At 33.4% G+C, this 21,884-nt stretch overlaps 1 protein-coding gene across 3 annotated transcripts in view; it reads left to right on the forward strand.

The window, feature by feature from the left end:
- The first annotated feature begins 1,189 nt into the window (after positions 1–1,189).
- LOC131162531 (rho GTPase-activating protein REN1) overlaps positions 1,190–21,884 on the forward strand; it is a 53,323-nt gene continuing 32,628 nt past the window's right edge. For all 3 annotated transcript variants that reach the window (XM_058119122.1, XM_058119123.1, XM_058119124.1), the window contains exons 1-7: positions 1,190–1,405; positions 1,552–1,629; positions 1,772–1,840; positions 2,423–2,459; positions 4,606–4,682; positions 7,865–7,935; positions 8,054–8,132. In XM_058119122.1, coding sequence (XP_057975105.1) covers positions 1,600–1,629; positions 1,772–1,840; positions 2,423–2,459; positions 4,606–4,682; positions 7,865–7,935; positions 8,054–8,132 — 363 coding nt within the window. In that variant the 5' untranslated portion in view covers positions 1,190–1,405; positions 1,552–1,599. The remainder of the gene's footprint in view (positions 1,406–1,551; positions 1,630–1,771; positions 1,841–2,422; positions 2,460–4,605; positions 4,683–7,864; positions 7,936–8,053; positions 8,133–21,884) is intronic.

The following is a 21,884-nucleotide window of genomic DNA, read 5'->3' on the forward strand; positions in this document are numbered from 1 at the left end:
TATATATATTAAAGACGCAAGTGGGTGGGCATATCTACCCACAGCACTGTAATTCTGCGAATTTTGAACTTGAATGCTAAGGTTTCCAACTGAATTTGACGAAATTGTCAACCTTGGTTGGTGCAAAAGATGCATATTATTTTTAAACGTACTAAATATTTATTTAGTTTCAATGTTAGTTTGCAATAAAGTTAATATGTATTAATTGGTAGTTGGAGAGAGTTAATAAGGGGCGGAGAGAGAGAGAAGACATGTATTTTGTAGGGTTATTGATCATTTATTCATTTACAATCCTTCTCTTTTCCTTTAATGTGATTTCTATGTATAAATTATGCACTCGTCGTCAAAGATAAAATAAGGAATAAACGATTTAAATAATTTGAATATTTAAAATGCGGGTGAAGCGATTCACTTGTAAATAGGAGTTAATTATTATTTTTGGAGTTAAAAAGGGCAGGAATAAGTTAAAAATGATTTAGAATGAGATAGTGAAGAAAAACTGAATAGTCGTTAATTTTGTCGAAAAAAGTGTCTTTAATCAAGTGAATTTGTGGAAAATGATTCATGTAACTATCCCCACTTAATTAGATTTAAAATTTGTTACGGTTGTTACTGTACAAAAAGAAGAAGAAGAAGAAGATATATAACAACTTATATAGCTAAAGACATGTTGTATTGGATCAGGTGTCTTGTTGTAAACAATCCGGAAAAGTTAACATATTCTTTTTTTAAGTAAGTTATGGGTGATTTTGAGTATTTGTTGGAATGTTTTAAAATATACATGAATAGTTAAGTTAAAGGAATTTTTTTTTCTTTTTTTAAAATAATTATAAAAATATTTTGGAGATATTAAAGTCCAAAAAATAAAAAAAAAGGAATCCTCTTTCTATGTATCAATAAAAATATAGATTCTCATGGATAACTTTTGGAAGAATATAAAGTTAAAATAAATTATTGAATTTTTATAGTAGTGGTATAATTTAGGATATAAATATTATTTTACTACTCAAAAATTTCGGAAAAAAAGTTACTACGAATTTGTTTTTTTGAAAAAAAGGGAGAAAAGTAAAAAGAAGAAGGGAATATTAATTTATTATTGGCTAATTTTTCTATTTCCCTCCCACGCGTTTGGGGGAGAGCGACAGGGTTGACGTGTACAACGGCCGCATAAACAGGACCCCTCCCCCACCTCAATTTGGCTTGCTTGACCGCCGGGTTTCCGTTGCGACGAAGGCGTGGGGTGGCGGGTGCGTGCGCTACCCATCATCAATTCCACTCTCTCTCCCTCTCTCTCTCTCTCTCTCACGCTCTCTTGCCTCCTGCTCTGTCTCCCCATCTCTGCTCGGGATTAATCGATACCTTTTCATGATTTTTTTTAGCATAAACCTGTTTAATTCATTAATAGGTATGTCGTAAATCTACTTTTCTCATCGAATCGCAGCTTATATGTACCCTAATTTTGATTTTGATTTTTTTTTTTCTGGTTTCTGTTTGGTTGGTTTGCTTTTTTATCTTTGAGCGGCAATGCGATTTTGATCAATGTGAATGCAGGTTGTTTGTGAGAAGCTTTTATTACGGTAGTTGATTCGGATTCTGAGGATGAGTAGTCGTTGCGCGGACTCTTCTCAGGTACATATGGATTAATCACATTTCCACGGAAGCCTCCGCTATGGATTCGATGCGGTCTATTCTTTTCTGCAAAATTGATATTGCCATGTGTTGTTAACGAGGAACTTGGAGTTGTGTAACTTGAATGGCTAATGTGTTGCAGGGAGATGGCAGCATCCCTCCTGCTCCTCCTGCGCCTCCTGATCAATCGCGTTCTCGTGCTGGAAATGTGGTACTTCTCAATTTTTAGGACAGTTGATGTCATCTTTCAGATTTTTATCCATGACAATCGCCAATGTATATTTCATGTTATGTGTTTGTTTGCGCGGACATGTATTCATACATATGTACATATATATGTGCTTATGTAGACGTGCTTCCGCGAATGTGTAATGTGTTTTTTTTGGCTTCCTTCCCCTGTGCTTGAATGTTCATATGGATTTGATTGATCGATTGATTTATTTATTTATTTTAAACTGGATATCCACTTGTCACTTATTCACTTTTAGCCCAAGATGAGGAAATATATACATGGATCACATCTTATCAGCACTTTGAAGATGGCTGCGAGTGTGACCAATTTTTGAATATTAAACAAAAAAAATGCTTAATTTCAAAAGAAAATTTTACTTAAATCTTTGTGAACCGGCCATTTTTTTTTTCTTTGTAAAGTCTAAGCATTATAATTGCTTAGACTGGGTGAGTGACGCATCCAAGACTTAGTTTAGTTTGTCATGTACCCTCCTGTTTTTATGCTCTTGGTGTACTGAAAATGGCTGCACTTTTGTGTTCTGAAATTTACACTGCCTTGCAGGTTTTCAAGAGTGGGCCACTTTTTTTATCTTCAAAAGGTGTGTCTTACATCTTTCTTGGGCATTTGTATTTTCTAAATGTCTTTTATGAGTTGGATGGTAGCAGTTTTAACTGTTTTGTAGTTGGTTTCTTCTTTGGCATCTCTTTTGTTGTGTGCCTTATGTGCTGGAATCAGCAGCAATGTTTACAGTTTTCTATTTCTCTATCCATTAAAAATATAGATTACCAAGTATTTTTTTTTTTGTATTTAAATAATTTTAGGGTTTAAATTTTAGCTACAACTTCTTGGCTACACAGATCAGTTTCTTGAAGTATAGATATCAGATTGTATGTATAACAGCTCACTGTGATGTGTCTCTTTTGTTGAGTGCCTTTTGCGCTGGAATCAGGAGCAATGTTTACTGGTTTTCTATTTCTTTATCCATTCAAAATATTGATTATCAAGTTTTTTTTTTTTTGGTATTAAATAATTTTAGGGATAAAATTTTAGCTACAACCTCTTGGCTACACAATCAGTTTCTTGGAGTATAGATACCAGATTGTATGTATACTCATTGTGATGTGTCCAAATCATCAAGTGTGGAGAAATTGAATTCCTGTTCTGCCATGTCACTTTGTTTGAAACTAAACTTTTAGTTGGACCAGCATTGTCAATTCTTTCACATTTCAAAATTTGCTTTAGTGATATCTTTATATGATAGGTAAATGCAACAGTTGAAACTTGCACAAGTTATTTTTTCACAAACATAAAAGATCATAGTTATATATAATCAAGAAGAACTGGATTATTGGCCCTAATTTAGATGGAAGTCTTCAATACCGTGGATGAAAATTTTCATTCTTGTGACCCAAACAAAAAGGTAGCATCCCTGCTAGCCTGCTAGAATATATAATTTAACCCAATTGGATGTGAAAATAAGAACGACCATGATGAACATTTTGCAACTCCATGGGAAATTTTAATTGTTTTCAGAGCTCCTATGAATGGAGTTTGGTAACAATTTTACATTTGACAAATAACTTCGTTATCTATTGACAAAATTCAAATTTTAGGAGCAGTAAGGAAGAAGAGCTGCTGACTATTTCATGGTTCTACCTAAGTTAGTCCAGCTGTTAGGTGTTCTACCTAAGTTAGTCCACCTGTTAGGTGTTCTACCTAAGTTAGTCCACCTGTTAGGTGTTGCTGTTATCTCTCTGAATTTGTTATAGTAGAGGTTCTATTCTTAGTTTGTTAATGACTTCTACTCTTTTACATCGGGGAAACAACAATCTATAAATGCTTGTACATTGACAAGTTTGTTCATCTATATTCATTTTAATTCTACTATTCAGATTCTTTGGAATTGGGAAAGCACTGCTGATGTTGTTATATACATATATATTATATGATTTACCTTGACATACCTACCTTAATGAATATTTGCTTCTCCCTCAAAATTTGTCTTGGTAGTGATGTTACCTCTACCATTAATGAAGATAAAAGCCTTTCTAATGTGGCACCCCAAGACTCTTGGTAAATTTTCAATTATGTTAATGATAAAATCTAATGTGACTTGGACATAACAAAAGGAGGACTTTATAGAAAGTGGGGATGTTTTTTAGAGACGTGGAAATGTGAGCAAGCAAGTTTTGTGGAGGGGCTTATTGTAGGAGAAGGAGTTGTTGCTGTGGCTAATGAATCCTGTGTGGTGAACCCGAACTTCAATTATTTTAACACATTGCTGATTTTTCAAATGTGGACCCCAGATTCATTTATTTGTTGCTTCTAAAATGGGGTGATGAATTAAGCTGGTATCTTTGCTTGAAGTTGTAGATTGTTGTTCTAACTTATTCTGTGACAAACTTACCTCAGGATTGTATGGATTCAGATAGATACACTGTACATCATACATAGTGGGATGCTTTAAGATGTGCAGAAATTCTTAAGCTTCTCAAGCACAGCTCAGTTTTCTAATAATATGCATCTTTGTCTGGTGAATCTGGGCATGAGAGTGTTGATTTCATCTGATAAATTGGCAGCTGTTCTTATTCTTATTTCATGTGTGTGGTGATTAATTTTTCTACCCCTTCTCCAGTTTTCTGCATATAATATTCATCTGTTGTCTAGACTCATACTTTTTACACACGCGTTGTGAGAGCTATGGCTTCATCTAAGTGACTACATTTTTATTCTTTTTTGTCTAGGAATTGGATGGACGTCCTGGAAGAAAAGATGGTTTATTTTGACACGTACCTCATTGGTGTTTTTCAGAAGTGATCCTGTAAGTAGTTCTACTCTGATCAGTCAACTATGCACATGTAATCTTATGTATCTTAAATTGCTGCTATTTAAAGATTACAAGGACAACACTGCATGAAAGCTATGTTTTTTTTCTTTCTAGTAACACACTTGAGTGAGTCTGTAGGTGATATGTTGTCCTATTTGAGCCCCTTTTTTAACTTCTACGATTTTTCTAGGTAACACTAGTTAGTCCGAACGGTAACATATTCATATCTGTTTGGTGTGAAACCAGAAGAATTTCTATTTAGTCATTTATACGACTGTTAATTTTCCAGTAATCTTCATTTCACATCAAAATTAATAAGTGTCTGTAGAGTTTGTTAATTGTCACATGATGCAGGGAATTTAATTCTGCTGCTGCTGAGGATGATAGTAATATCAATTGATGGCTGATAATGTGAGTCCTATGTTACATGGACTCAAATAAACATTGATTCAAATAAATATTTTGGGTGCACATGAATTGCTAGATTTGTCTAAAGTTTAAATCTTAGGGAATACAGCTGATTTTCAGTGTGTTCAGTTCTGATGGTTATCTATGTATTGCAGCTTGCTAGACAAGGCTACAAGCACTCCCATATTTTGTCATGTTGACTGTGTAATAAAGGAATGGAGTTGGAATGTTTAGGAAACTTCTAGTGAACTTGGGACATGCTCCTCTCTGTTCTTGTTAGATACTCTTGTTGGGTCTTCATCTAGCTATCATCTAGCTATAGTCATGCTAGACATGAATCCATTTGTCTTACCCATGTACTGTTGGGACTAATCTGTACTTGAGACATTTTGAGCGTCTATGTGAAGCAGAAAGTCTCTTTCTATCTCTATCTCTCTGAGATGTGTTGTCATGTTATGCCAGCTTAGTTAATCTCAAGGTTCTAAATTTCCATTTCAACTAAAATTTCAAGGCTTTTAAAATATGGAATTGTAATTGAAATTTCTATGTCGATTTTAATTTCAGTTTCAATTTAAAAAATGATACAAATCAGTAGTAAGGCAAGGAATTTTTTTTATGAAACTCTAGAAACTGTTAATTAGTCATAATAATGCACGATTTAAACAAAAATATAATAAATAAAATACATTAACAAGTGTCATGTATAAGTTGCAATTTTGTAATGCATTGATCATATTAAACATATTCAATGAGCATAAATAAAATTCATAAATTAGTTCAGTGTTAGTTATTATGCAGATATAGCTATTTTTGACATCAAAGGTCGAATAAAAAGTTGTAGCTAATACGTAAGTTCAATTATTCAAAAATTTAGAAAGCCTAAAAATTATCATCCGTTTTCTTCTTTTTATAGTCTCTATTTTCAACAAAATGGAGGATTCATTCACACAGGAATATCAATTTGGGTTTGCAATCTCAAATTTCAATTTCAAGGAAATTTTGCTCCATTGCAAAAGTTTCAAAATATTTCACTGAAATTTTGAGATTTTGATAAGTTTTGAATTATTTGTGGAAATTTTTATGGAAATTTTGCAAGATTGAAGTTGGCTGTCATTTTGATTTTTAGGGTTGTGGAAATTTGAAATTTCAACAATTTCATGGAAATTAGGACCATGGTAATCTTGAGTCTTGATCATTAAGAAGAGTTAATTTTGGATGCACTATATAAATCTGGAATGTAATTAATGGCTTGAAATGATTTGGTGGGGACTAGAATGTTATAAGTTATGAAATTGTGGCATGGTCTGCTATAATTGTAGTCATGGAACTATAAATGGTAGTGAATGCAACCCTATCATGACCAGTTGATTAAGTTCAGTAAAACTATTTTTCGCGGTAATCTTGGCCAGTATGTTCTTACAGTTGCGTGGCTACTAACATTTGAAATATCAAACTGGTAGAGATGCTCTAATATTTTTACAGGCTTGTAATGTCTAATGATCTACGAGTTCTAAATTTGTTATTATCATTCAGATTATTTAATATTTTCATGTATGGGCTTTGGTAATTGTGTAAGATTTCTGTTGAAGAGTTATAGCGTCTTGTGCAGTGTTGGTTTTCTCATTCCTTGTTAAGTGAGTGATGTAATGTTGTCCAGAGCAATGTTAGTCATTTTTTTTATTGGAGGATTTATTATTGGCAATTATTGTTCTGCTTTGAAGAACCAGAGAAATTGTTCTCCGAAAGTGAGCACTTGCTAGAGCAGGGTTTTTAGCATCTTGTTCTTTTGGTTTACAGTTTTCCAATCCCCTGGTATTTTTGCTACATGATGTACCATCCAGATTTCATATTTAATTTGAAAGCCAGCCCATGTAGGCCAGTCGTGGTACTGGCCTTCTTATTTGAATATTGTTTCTTGTACAGTGTTTTTTGGTTTCATGCTATATGTATGTGTGTGTATAATATATTGAAAAACAAATCTATATCAGTTAACATGAAATATTTTTTATAGCAGCATTAGGAGGAGCATAAGAGTGAGGCTCTTCACTTGGATCATATTTGCAAGAATGTGAATGCTCTCTGGTCTTGGACACAGAGTACAAAATATTCAAATTCAAATATTGACGTATGCATTTGTTTTACAAAAGAAATATTCATTTGCAATAACAATTTTGATGCAGAGATTTACTGGAAAATGAGGATTACATAGTTCACCTGCTGGCTGCACCTCTGCCTGGCTTCTCTTTAAATATTTAGTTTTTTGGAGGAAAAACTATGTTGTGCAGATTTAGACTGCAATATTAAAATGCATTGGATCAAATTGCTATGTGTTCTATTATTTAGAAGATATATTGTCAGATAACTCTCTGTATACAACAACAACAAGCCCTTAAGTCCCACTAGGTGGGGTCGGCTCCATGAATCTTTTTCTGCCAATTCACTTGATCAAGAGCGTTTTCCTCTATTAGATTAAGGACTAATAAATCCTTCCTCCCTACCTTATTCCAAGTTAAGATAACTCTCTGTATATTTAAGCAAATTCTAATTTATAGGTTAGGCCTCCATTCATAACCATGGTTTGAATTAGATATGCATGCTTGGTCATGAAGCATTAATTTAGATAGTAGATATCTATCAATAATGGATGTAAATCATCGTGGTTAGGAATCTCTATGTGAGAATGCATGGGTATGTGTCCGTCTATATCTGTTTACAATATCAAGGATTTGAAAGACTTGATCTTTGTTTATTTATTTATTACTTTTCAGAATGCAATTCCTCAGAAGGGGAGCGAGGTGAATTTGACACTTGGTGGTATTGATCTCAACAATTCAGGCAGGTTGGCTGCTGCTTCATATTTGACATTGTTTTATCATTCTGGCTTTCTACTTACAGTTGCTGCATTAAGGAAATTGAACCATTCTGCTTACCTTTTACTTTATTTGGGAATCTTTTAGCGTGGTGGTCAAAGAGGATAAAAAACTCTTGACAGTGCTTTTTCCTGATGGTCGTGATGGGCGAGCTTTTACACTCAAGGTACCTTTTTTTCCCCTTCTCATTTTTATTGTTTCCCTGAAGTTGCATTCGAGGTACATGTTCCTGCATATAGATTTTTCTCTCCCCCCACCTCCCTCTGACCCGGTTTTAAAAAAATTAAACTTTTATTGTCCCAATGTGTTTCAGATTTTCATTCTTGCTTTATGTATTGTTGACTTTTTAAGTCAAGTTGTCTTGAATTACTCACAAACTCAAAATAACTCTTGCCTTCTGTTTTTCTTTATTGGAACAGTTATATAGGCACACATTATTTCCTGTATATCTGTATGTGGTTGTTTTGTTGCTGCATTTTTTTTGGTTTCTAATTTTTATGAATTGAAAGTTTGATGCTTTAAAACTCTCTTGAACAGAGGACAGTTCTCATAAAAACTGAAGTGTCAAATGTTAACTGTTTCATGCATAGATATGGTAAAACAGTTAAAAACTCCTTTAGCTGATCTGTATTTGATCCACCTAAACCAATTCATATCCAATCTGCACAATGAATGATTCAGATGGTGAAATCTTACCCACTTTGTAAATGGATCAGATCAGCTAAACTGATGGATATCATCTAATCCACATATCATTAACAAAAAATTATATGGAATAGTCATAAATTGTATGTATCCCTATATAGAGTAAAAATTATCAATTTTGCCATCCAACCTCGCTGAAAACAAAGAAACCAAAGCACCTAAAACATCCAGAAGAGAAAACCAATAATAATGCAAAAAAAAAAAAAAAAAATCCTCCCCCACATTTCATCAATATCATATAATGATCATGGAAAATGTGAGCATTGCTCTCAAGCCAGATCATCCCTAAAATAGCCAAAAATGCACAACGTCATAATCTGCTTGCTTCCTTTTTCCTCCTGAAACCGCTAAAAGTAATCAAAAGAAAAGCCTCCGAAGAGTTACATACCCAACACTCACCAAAGAAGCAAAATAGTTTGTTCCAAAAACTCCAAGCACCGGCACAATGAAAGAATAGGTGAACATGAGTTTCACCACTAGCAAAAAGCATTACACAAACATCCGGAGACAAAGCCTTGTGTAGCCTTGTAGGCTGCAACACATGGTTGGTGTTAATTCTATTAAGAATGGTCATCCACAGAAATGCCTTAACCTTAAGAGGGAGATATCAGCTCTCCACGTAAAAAAATTTAGTGAGATGTGAAGACTTTGACAAACAAATCAAACAAGAATTTTAAAAACCATAGATTCTTGAAAGGCTATAATTACATTCTTTGGTTGAGTACTCTCTCTTAGCTATCCCAATCTTCTTTTTCCTAACTTAGTTCTCCAGGTCAAAAGATATCATGAAGCAATATGAGCTTTGGGCCTGCAATGGACATGTTAGGCATTTTTGGGATTTCTGGGCAATTTGTAGTTTATTATTTTAAAGATTTTTCCTATTTTTGCAGCATTTTTAAAGTAGGATTTTATAAGCTCATAATCTAGTAGATTATCTAGGGTCTTTATGATTTAAAAGTTTTACATTTATGTGCTTTAATTTTTAGGGATTTGATATTAGGATCTGAGATTGATTTCTAGTGATTGTTTACTTATTTAGTATTAGGAGAATTTAGGATCTGAGATTGATTTCTATTGATTGTTTACTTATTTAGTATTAGGAGAATGCCCATGTAAAGGCTTTATGTGTAACCATGAGGGACAGAATGGAATATTGAGCATTCAGCAGTAATTGAGTTCTGTCTTTGTTTTTATTCTCTCTTTTAATCCATTGTTCATTTTCCTAATCTCTTCTCTTAATTTCCTTCTTCCTTCTCTTGTGCCATTCATTCCAGCATCAATTTGGTACCAGACCTCATTTTGATCCTTCCTTGCCACCATCATCAAACCACTAGCCTCCACTGCCAGATCAACGATCAGACAACCATCAGTCAAGCTTACCAGCCACAGGTGAAACCCTAGCCTATCGCAATCACAAGTGCAGCCGCTACCCACAGCACCCAACCAGCAGATCTTCCTTGCTGAACAACTCTTGAATCAATCATCAGAATCTCCTTTCCTTTCAATCATGGGCCACAATTGGGCACTATCATCATCATTGAAGCCTTGCCAGCAATAGCACCAGCACCACAAGCTGCTCATTGTGCATCTATACCATTGCAAAATTCATGGCTCTTCCATTTCCCATCTGTGAGTTCTACCGAATGTGACCACTTCCCAAATCCCTAACCCACTTCCTCAGTTTCCTCAATGTTGTCATTATTCGGGCCAATTCAGCAAGATGTGCTTGAATTGAAGATCTGGGAAGATATCAGAGAAATCTAGAACAACAATATTTCATCAAGAAAATCATGGACATTAATCGTAAATTGACAGAAGTAATAGGCTGTTTAGGTGTGTGGATCAAAGGGGCCGTAGATATGACTAAGCGAACAACTCTAATGGCTACCAAGCATAGCAACCAACCCATTATTGCTATATTAAAGCTCATGGCATGGTTGACCAAAAGGACTTAATTGTCGAAAAAGAAGAGAGGTATTTGGAGATGCTAAGTGAGCCCCTGTGATGGACGACAGCATCATGGAATTATAGCCAGTAGAGAATTTTGGAGAGATGGAGGAGAGGAGAGGGAAAGAAGAAGAAGAAGAAGGAAGAAGGAAGAAGGAAGAAGGAAGAAGGAAGATAAGGAAAGATATCATACAATTGGGGGAAACTCGCATTCACTTCTCAGTTCAATATCATCAATATTATCCTCTTATGTGGCTTTCACACACTATTTTTAAGAAAGCCTATAATTACACAGATACCCCTAAAGCTTCATGAAATTATATATACACCCCTCAAGTATACAAATATTAAAAAAAATCCCCCAAATGCCTAAATCCTATAATAATTAAACTAAAAACTCAATAATTTATTAGTTAGATCCGAAAACCCTCGACCCAATTCTTTTGAATTGGTCTCCAACAAGGGTCTACCCTTGGTCCAGCTTCTTATCCTAGATCACCATGTCAAAAACAGAGCTGCAAGCCTGCAATTGTTGTATTAGAAACCGCATCCGAGGGCATAAAGGGCAACCTCAAATTGACACATTAACCCAAAGAATCCATGAAACAACTTCAGGGGGTAGAAATTGTAGAGACTAAACCATACATTGAAGGTAAGTCCATTGAGTTCAAGTCTGAAGACATGCATGAATTTGCATATATGGAATTCATCATTCCTAATAGGTTTGTTTCCTATACCTTTGCCCACTTGTATTCATATTTATTTCTAAAGCACATGGATTGCATTATTCCATTGTAAGCTTCTTAAAATATCTTAAATTCGAGGTAGAATTTTCACCAACCAGAGGAGAATGATGCAATATGAGCTTCAAGGCCTACAATGAAAAGGTTTGGCATTTTTAGGATTTTGGAAATCTTGTAGTTTGTTATTTTTAGGAATTTTCCTTTTTCTTTTGCAACATTTTGTTAGTAGAATTTTATAAGCTAATAATCTAGTAGATTATCTAGGGCGTTTATGATTTAAATATTTTACATTATGTGTTGTTTTAATTTTGAGGGTTTGATATTTTCTTCCATTAATTAGGATATTAAATCCTGGAGAATGTTTACTTATTTAGTGTTAGGAATAAGTAAGTGGAGTAAGATTGAATGGCACAAGAGAAGGTTGTGGGAAATTAAGAGAAAAGCATAGGAAAATAAACAGGGCATTAAAAGAGAGAGAATAAAATTGAAGATAAGACTTAGTTAAGTTGAATGGTCAATCTTCCATTTTGTGTTTCATGGTTGCACATCAATCAATGAAACATAATATCAGTTCACTAAAAATTAAAACAATGCATAAATGTACAATAGCAACAACAACAACAACAACAAACCTTAAGTTCCACTAGGTGGGGTCAGTTACATGAATCCTTTTCTGCCAATTCTCCTAATCTAGAGTGTTTTCCTCTACTAGATTAAGGGCTATTAAATCCTTCTTCACTACCTTATTCCAATTTATTTTAGGCATACCCCTACCCCTTTTCATGCTAGAAACAATAACAAACTCACTTTTCCTCACAAGTGCTCTACTAGGCTTGCATTTCAAATACCCAAACCATCTAAGCTGCTCCGCCCTTTTCTTGTTTTCAACCGGTGCTATGCCTAAATTATCGCGTATGTGCCCATTTCTTGCTTTATCTTTTAATGTTAAACCACTCATCCACCTTAACATTCGCATTTCAGTAACTTTTATTTTTTGTACATGTCGTTTCTTAGTAGTTCAACATTTTGAACCATAAAGCATTGTTGGCCTTATAGCCATCTTATAAAACTTTTAATTTTATGGGTATTCTACGATCATACAACACAACTGACGCATTCCTCCATTTTACCCAACCTTTTTAAATTCTATGTACTACATCTTCTTCAATTTCCCCTTTGCCTTGCGTGGTAGATCAAAAATATCTAAATCTATCAGTGCTATTAATCTCTTGATTATCAAGTTTAATCTTCTCTCTGTTGCTACTTGTTACATTATTGAAATTTCATTTCATATATTCCTATTCCTACTTATCCTAAACCCTTTAGACTCTAATGTGGCTCTCTAAAGTTCTAGCTTAGATTCTATTCCGCTCCTATCATCAATTAACACGATATCATCTACAAATAACATACACCAAGGGAACTCATTTTGGATTTTCCTAGTTAGTTCATCAATTTACTAAAGTTAAAAGATAAGGACTCAAAGTAGAACCCTGATGTACTCCTACTGTGATTGAAAAATCTCTAGATTCTCCACCTACAGTCCTTACTCTAGTCATTACTCTATCATACATATCCTTAATGACCTCTGTATATCTACTGCAAACTCCCTTCTTTTCTAAGACCCACTAAAGAACTTCCCTAGGTTCTCTATCATAAGCTTTCTCTAGGTCAATAAAAACCATATGCAAGTCCTTCTTCTTTTTCCTAAACTTTTCCATTAAACTTCTTAAAAGATAAGTAACTTTTGATGTTGATCTCCTCGGCAAAAACCCAAATTGATTTTTAGAAATCTTCATTTTTAATCTTATTCTATGTTCAATTACCCCTTCCCATAATTTCATCGTACGACTCATAATCTTAATTCCACGATAGTTATTACAATTTTGAATATCGCCTTTGTTTTTTGTACCAAGGTACTAAAGTACTTTTCCTCCATTCTTCTGTCATTTTCTTGGTTTTTATAATAGTGTTGAATAGATTAGTTAACTAAATAATTCCTCCCCTAAATATTTCCATACTGCAATTGGTATTTTGTCTGGTCCTATAGATTTCCCACTTCTCATTTTTTTTAATGTCATCTTAACTTCAAGGACTCTAATTTTGTGAATAAATATCCTATTTTTAGTCTTCTCCTCATTTGTCACCTCCAAGTTCAATCTTTCATTTTAGTTTTCAAAAAACAACTTATCAAAGTATCTCTGCCACCTCTCTTTTATTTTTCTCTAATTAAGGCATTATCATTCTTGTCCTTTATATATTTTACATCACCTAAATCTTTGCATTTTCTTTCTCTAGCTCTAGCAAGCTTATAAATATCTGTTTCTCTTTCATTTGTATCTAGTTTAGTATATAAAGTATCATAAGCTTTATGTTTAGCTTCACTAATAGTCTTTTTTGCATTTGTTCTCACTTCTTTATATTTTTCAAGATTTTCTATATTTCTACAATTTTGCCATTTTTATACCAATTTCTTTTTATCTTAACGGCTTTTTGGACTTCTTGATCCCATCACCAACTTTCTTTACTACCTGAGTATCCTCCTTTGGACTCTCACCTTTTTTGCTATCCTTATGATAGAATTTGTCATTTTATTCCAAATATTATTTGCTTCAACTTTATCCCCTACTGTCCAATCACACTTTTTGTTCATTTTATCTTTGAATTTTATTATATTATCTCCCTTCAAATTCCACCATCTAGTCCTCTTGTGTTGATTTATGCTACTCCTCTTCCATTTTGTAATATTTATATCTAATACTAAGACTCTATGTTGTGTAGCCAAAATTTCATCTGGAATAACTTTACAATTCTTACAAGATAGGCAATCATTCTTAGTTAAGAAGAAATTTATTTTACTTTTATTATACCCACTCTTGAAAATTATTAAGTGTTCTTCCCTTTTTATATAACAAGTATTCAATATAACCAAATCGTAAGACATGGAAAAATCTAAGATTGCTAGCCTCATTTTTATCTCCATATCCATGGCCTCCATGTATCCTCTCATATCCTATATTATCCTTTCCAATGTGACCATTCAAATCAAATCCTATGAATCATTCCATTGTAAATAAATGATCTTAGGTCTTTGTCTACAATAATACCTATCCCATTTTTATGTTTCTCTTTACCAATGTACCAAAGTTTAGATCCTAATTTTTTAGTTTCTCTAGCTTCCTCTCCTACCCATTTAATCTCTTGAAGATAGATTAAGTTAGTTTTCCTTCTAAATATTATTTCCACTATTTTCATACTTTTTCTCACAAGAGTCCCTATATTCCAAGTTGCCAATCTAATCTTAGTTTCTTGTGCTAACTTATTAACTCTCTCTCATTTACACTGACCTGATCTATTTCCTTGACCTAGGTGCATTTGGTAAGAATTTATGATAATAAGATCTAACAAAGTTTTATGCTGCTGTTAGCTACTTAACGCAACCTTGCTCCTTTATCCGGGCTTGGGACTGGCTGTGGGAACAAAGAATTTGTGTTACACAGGCGAAGTACATGTTTGCTTTTTTTTTTTTTTTGCAAACTTATTTCACATAGACAATTGTATAAATCACAACCTACAACTAGTAGAAACCACACACACAATACAATGTATTAAAAAAAAAAAAATTTAAGCATACAATTTTGGGTGTGAATCCAAGCTAGACTATTTTTTTTTTTTTTTTTAAAAAAAAAAAACCATGCAATAGCGCTTTTGAAAAATTTTGTACATTCTAAAACTTGCAATGAAAAACCCAAAAACCCAAAAATGAATATGCTAAGCTTACAAATCATAAACACAAAATCTCCACTACTAACCAATTATTGGAAAAATTATTAGTTATAGTAAGAAGAAAAGAAATAACAAGAAAGGAGAAGATCTCTCTTGTGACTTGAACTAAAATGGTAATGACAACTGCATGAAAAATACTATCGTAAGTATACCCTTTGACACAGGAAATTTGATTCTACTATGACAATCAATTGAAGAATATTTAAGCAGCGAGGGATTGCAAGAATTCTTCAAATCTAAATTCAGGATTCATATCCAAAAAATATTGAAGAAACAAGATTCTTCAACCCATTAAAATCTTTATTGCTTCTTCATGATGTTAGTGCTGAAGAGACAAGAGTCCTTGGATTTGTTTGGGTCTTTGGGAGAAAAGAAAGGAAAAGAAAAGAAAGAAAGGAAGTTCAGAGAGGGGATTTCTTTGGTTGGTGTAAAACAAAACCAAAAAGAGAGAATCAAATATAGGAAAATGAAAGAACAAAAAAAAAAAAAGAAACCTTTAGAAGTATTAGTAAAAGAAAGAAAAAAGAAAAGGAATTTGGATGGTGAGGAATTTATTTATTTTTGGATGACTTTCAAAATATGCCTTCTACGGTTTAATTAGGCGAAGGGCAGCTGAAACGTAAGCCCTGCCTTTGAGGTTTGAATGAGAAAGAAACCCAAAGAAGCAGAGAAGAATGGCAAGAATGAATCTCCCCTCAGCTTTGACGGTTTTCAAGACCCTTTTCGGAGAGATTTCTAAGCAAGATGTCTCCACTTCGATCTTCTCTAAGAGCAATCCCTTTCAAAGGAGGCCTAGTGATCATACCCAGAGGTTTGGTTCAGATGAAGCTGCCGAAGATCCTGCAAATGGCATGTCTGAGAACCCTTTTCTGTCTGAGATGAAGAAGAGGAAGGGAGACGGATAAGGGAATGCTGGTGCCGGTCTGGATTCTCCTTGTCAAGCTGACTGTAATCTTGCTCATACAAGGAATTTTTTAAGGTGAAGCCGCAAAGCCTTGACGGTGAGAGAACAAGGCTTCTTGCTCCTGTAAAGCGGTTGTTGGAATTGGTGTGATCCCAAAATGGGGGTGAATTGGGTTTTAAAAATATTTCGACTAATTTAAACATTTACATCGATTTATCACAGTTCATATCCCATTCAGTATAATAGCGTGTAAAAAAATGATGAAGCTATACATTCAAACATACACGTGCGACATATCTCATTTAACTCAAATGTGTGCATGCAAATAATTATAACAGTAAATAAACAAGCATATACATATGAAAATTAAAGTGCAGAAAGTAAATGATATAGAGAGAGACACACACAATATTTGTTATTGAGGTTCGCCAAACTAGCCTATGTCCCTGCCTTGGGCATACCCCCAAGGATTGCACTATCCATACTCACTTAACGGGCTGAATAGAAGCCGTTACAACCTCTCCTTACGGGGCGAGGTAAACCCTAACTCAATTACCAGGTTAAGCCCAACTGGTCTCCCTTACGGGGCGAAGACACTCCAGTTCAATTTTCGGGCTGAACCGAACCGGTCTCTCTTACGGGGCAGAGACTCCCCAGTTCAATTAATGGGATGAACCCAACTGATACAATAAAATATTTTTGTACATATTAAAACGCTTCTAAATACAAGAATGGATGTACACATTAAAAGTTCAAATACATGCACTCTATTATGATATGAGTTATGCTCAGTGGAGAAAGGGTGTTCTCTCAAAACAATATTTTCAATCTTTAAGAAATGATGTGTATGATAAAATACTCATAGATATGACTCTAATAAAACTTCTCCCAAAAATAATTTTCTTGGAATAATAGGAGAACCTAGGGATTTTGTGTTCAAATAAATTTTGCACAAATAAAATATCTATATATATATATATATATATATATATATATATATATATATATATATGAGAATATATACATGATAAATATGTTCTCCAATAAAGATTTTTGCAATAACAAATATTTGGAGAAGCTCGGACTTAAGCTCAAAAACATTTGTGCACTAAATAATTTCTCCCAAGAATATGAAGATAATCAGGAGAAATCTTAAGGCTACTCTCAAAAATGATTTTAAGAAAATAAAGTATGTGTGAGAGTGAGTGCTCTAAAAAGAAATGCCCAAAAAAAAATATATGCTCTTTCAAAAGATATTCTAAGGAATAATAAAGAGCTTTTGGAGAGTATAAAATTTTACCCCAACAATGATTTTGCAATAAAAATATAAGTGGGGGAACTTTGATTAAGAAAATAATTTGAGAGAAAAATTAGTTAATCGAAGTAGCTAATCAAAGCAAATGAAAGGGTATTTATAGTTTTTCAGGAAATTATGACCGTTGGGGACATATTGGGAATTTTAAGAAAGTTTAATTAAATTTTAATTTCAATTACCATTGTAAAAGCACGGCAACCCGAGAGGTTCGGTCGCCCGAACACTCACAATGGCCCAGAGGCAACTTTCCAGTTCGGTCGACCGTGGCCAATGGCCGGTCGGCTGAGCCAGGTGATTTTCTCAGGGTTTCGTGGTTTCGGTCGCTCGGTGGGGTTCGGTTTGTTGAGTCTTGAACTAGGTCGACCAAGGTCAATTTGAACTACTAGTTCGGTCGGCTGAGGAAGGTGAGGAAAGTCACATCTTAGCTTCGGTCCACTGTGGACGATAAGTTCAAATCTGGATCGGTCACCCGAGCCAAGTCAAACTTTTGACTCCGGGCTAGTTCGGTCGACCGAGCTGATTAAAGCTCGAACTGGTTGGTCAACCAAGGGCATCAAAATTCCTATTTTGCCCCTGAATTTGACCTTAAATTATTTTAAAACCTTTTGTATGATTTTAATACTTATGGAAAAGGTTTTTCTAATCAGTGTAAGCTGCCCTAAGGTTGAACTAAGGTCATGTTTGAGCATCCAAACATATCGTGCAGATGCATGTATTATTACAGACCAAATAATAAAAACCAAATGCAATTTACAATTGAAATGAACAAATGTCTTCTTTCTTTTTTTTGCTCTTCTACGTGAAATTCGCCTAAAATGCATAATCTTTAGGTCCATTAAGCTTCCATTTTCTCGTATCTCATGTCCGTGCTGAAATGTAAACCTGTTGATGCACTAAGTGCATAATAAGATACAGGTGTTTTGTTAGCATCAAAATAGGAATCGGATTCAAAAAACCAACAATCTCCCCCTTTCTGATGATGACAAACGCATTAGAACAAAATGGGTAAAGCCTGAAAAGGCTCCCCCTAATAATTTGCATAATTTAAAAATGTAAACAATATAGCACAAGCATATTCACACAAGAAGACATTTCAAAACATATGCATTTAAATTTTGTATTAAAACACAACTGCTCATAAATTTACCCCTAAAAACTTCCCCCTTTTGGTCATTAACATTTTGCTCATTAAAATTCTTCCCCTTTTGGCATCAACAAAAAGGACTTAACTAAGTAGAAAACAATTTTATCATTTAAAACAAACTTAGCAAAGAGAACTTCCTTTTTTCCTTTTTTTTTTTTTAATTTGATTTTACGTTGAAAAACTCTCCCCTTTTTAGTATAGATTATGGACATAAAAATTTCATAACTGCTTGAAAGATATAGTCATTAAGCATACAAAATAGTTTAACTGGTCATAAAAAAAATGACATGAAAAATAAGGTCAGACCAAGAGTATATAGAAACCATGTCAATTTGAGCATTGTATAAGACCTGCAAAAGATTGGAATTTAAAAGCACGCAGCATATAAAAAATAGGTTTGAGCATAAAAAGGGTCCAACTAGTTCGCATGCATTTCATGTATACTCAATGAACCAGTTATACAACACCCATTAAAAATTTGAAAATTCATGACCTACAATTTTTAACACAGAATAGCACATGTCATGAAGGCATTTTAAGCACATAAGCAAGAGATAAATATATTTTATATAAGTTCAATTCTTGCTTTTAAAAATGTATATATATATATATATGTATAAAAATATATCCCCTTAAAATTTTTGATAAATACTAGAGGCATATGCTTGCTAAAAAAGAAACTTTAATTCAAGATTGAGCAAGCAATGTTTTTCTGGCTTGACATTTAAGTGCAATCCATAATATGACCAGAAAAGGCTAACCACATAGATCCAAAGATATTAAATAAATTAAAAAAATAAGGATCATATGGCAAAGCAAAGAATTGTGGCAAGCAGTATATTTTCATTTAATTTTTTTTTTTTAATAAAAGCATCATGCTTTGAAGTACACAAGCCATAGAAAATTTAAAAACAGATCTAAGCCTATAATGTTGGTGAGCATAGCAAAATATAATTTTAATTTCTAGGTGCTCCCCCTATCAATTTGAATACGTGCTTAGATACTGTTAGCAACCTACACTGACACTAGATGTGAAAAATCATTAATAGTTTAAACAGTATAAGTACTATTTTTCATCTTAACAAATTTTACTGGATATATGTTAAGCAATTTGTGTTTTACTAGTAAAACTATTCCTAAATCACACATGCACTAGAAATTTAACATTAAGTCATGTGCAAGGTGTTCATGTGCCCCAAGAACAATCTATATCAAATATTGATTCAATAGTCGTAGGATATGATGTTCATGGTGCGCCGAAAGGTCTTAGGACTCAAAACGTAGAAACAGTAATAATGTGAGTCCATGGGCAAGGTGACTTAAATCCTTTTCTGAAGGATGGGGCTTAAACTCCCCGGTATAATCTCAAGCACACATAAGTGCATTTAAGGGCAAGGATGAATTTTCATTTAAGCACATTTAACATATGTTTATCCTTTATGACAAAACTCAATTTGCAAGAAACTATAGACATTAAGCTCTTACTAATTTTCTTAAGAGTGGGGCTTAAGCTCCCCTGTATATTTGCATGCACGCATACTTGCATTAAGCTCAGGGATGATGTTCATTTAAGTGCATTCCTCATATGTTCATCCTTTCAAAGAATTTCAGCATGCAGCAAATAATAAGCATTCAGCGCATGGCATGACATATTGCATTTCAATTTAAAGAACAATAGTCAATCAAGGCTATACTCAAGGGTTATGCAATAGGGGTTTAGTTATGAAGATAAAACAACTCATAATGCACATTGAGTGTGTGACACGTGAATGCTGCCCCTATGTCATGTGATATTCCCTAGTTACATGGACTTAAATTTTATGACATGATTATTGACCATTTGAATCCTCTATGAAGTTCACATCCTAAGGGTTAGGACCAAATGGTGTCCATGAGTTAGATTTTCCTAGACATTAAGGATTTGCCTAATTTAAAGCATTCTAGGAAAAACAAATAAGGATTATTAAAAAAGAATTGTACATGTTTTCAAATTATATAGCTTTTTGGGTTTTACATGTACTAACCTATTTAATTAATTTGCATGCGTTTTCTACTAAGGATGAGAATTAATATTCTTTTATGATTCACTTATCCTTTCTAAACATCTTGGCATGCATTTTATTATACTCATCTTGGTACATGGTTTTAATTTTGGGGAAAATTTCTATCGAAATTTCAGCAGCATGTTGTATGTAAATTGAACATTTTCCCATTTTTCCATGCACCTAAAACCTGATAGATTCACGCAAGCAATTTATAATTCAGTTTGAGCATGCGAGAACCTATATCCACTATCAGCATGCAATTCACATCACTGCATCAACCATGCAGGAAGTATTTAGTCCAAGCATGCATTTCAGTAGATTCATCAACAATTAATATAGACTATCCATTAAATAATAAATTCATTTTACAAGCAATGAATAGTGGCATTCAGCTCAAAGTAGTTTAAAAAAAAAAATTTCCATTCATAATATAATCATTTAGCAATTATAGATAATAGCATTCAGCTTATACAAGTCATCCAAAAATATAAGCACAGATTAAAAATGCTCATTGGATGAATTTTAAAGAACTCCCCCTCAATTAAACAACCTAAGCATTTTTATCTTATGCTCTTAATTTTCATCATTTTATGCTTAGCTCTAATCTATAAAATTTAACAGGGGATATGCTGCAGATGCATTTGAAAATGATTAATCGTTTAAGCTCCATGATAAGTTTAGGGTTATATGATATATATAATACTATGATAACATCCCTAAACTTCAATCTGTGTAATGGACAAAATATGTTGTTATTCAAGAATTTGAAACTTTTAACATATACATAGCATTAAGAATCTTTTAACAATTAAAACATTTTGTCCATTTAAAGGGGATAGCCAATATCTTCATATATTAACCAATCATAATCATATGTATATATTAAGCTTAGATTGGATATATCAATTAAGATTTTCATATCAGCTTGCTTTCCTAATGTTTTTAGTATAACAATAGTGTGTTTTAAAATTTAAACTCTTAAGCACAAAACACTATTCAATTATTTAAAGTATTATGACTCCTTATTTATATATCCTAAAATCTTATGAGTATTAATGAAATGTTCTTTTTAAGCATCTCATAAGCTAACATGCTTCACATGATTCAACAAAATATTTAACACAATATATATCACAAGAATCATGGCATGAAATATTTTATAAAGTAGAAGGAGGCAGAGATATACCAATACATTTTACTCCTTAATTATTTAGGCACGAAATCCTTGGAGTGGTGTGCTCCTCTCTCTTTCGGTTACTTATACCTCTTAATGTTCCCAAATGTCCTTAGCACTAGTATAAAACATATACTTTGCAAAAATATTAGTAG

Source organism: Malania oleifera, chromosome 8 (assembly GCF_029873635.1).
Source record: "Malania oleifera isolate guangnan ecotype guangnan chromosome 8, ASM2987363v1, whole genome shotgun sequence".
NCBI classification, from domain to species: Eukaryota; Viridiplantae; Streptophyta; class Magnoliopsida; order Santalales; family Ximeniaceae; genus Malania; species Malania oleifera.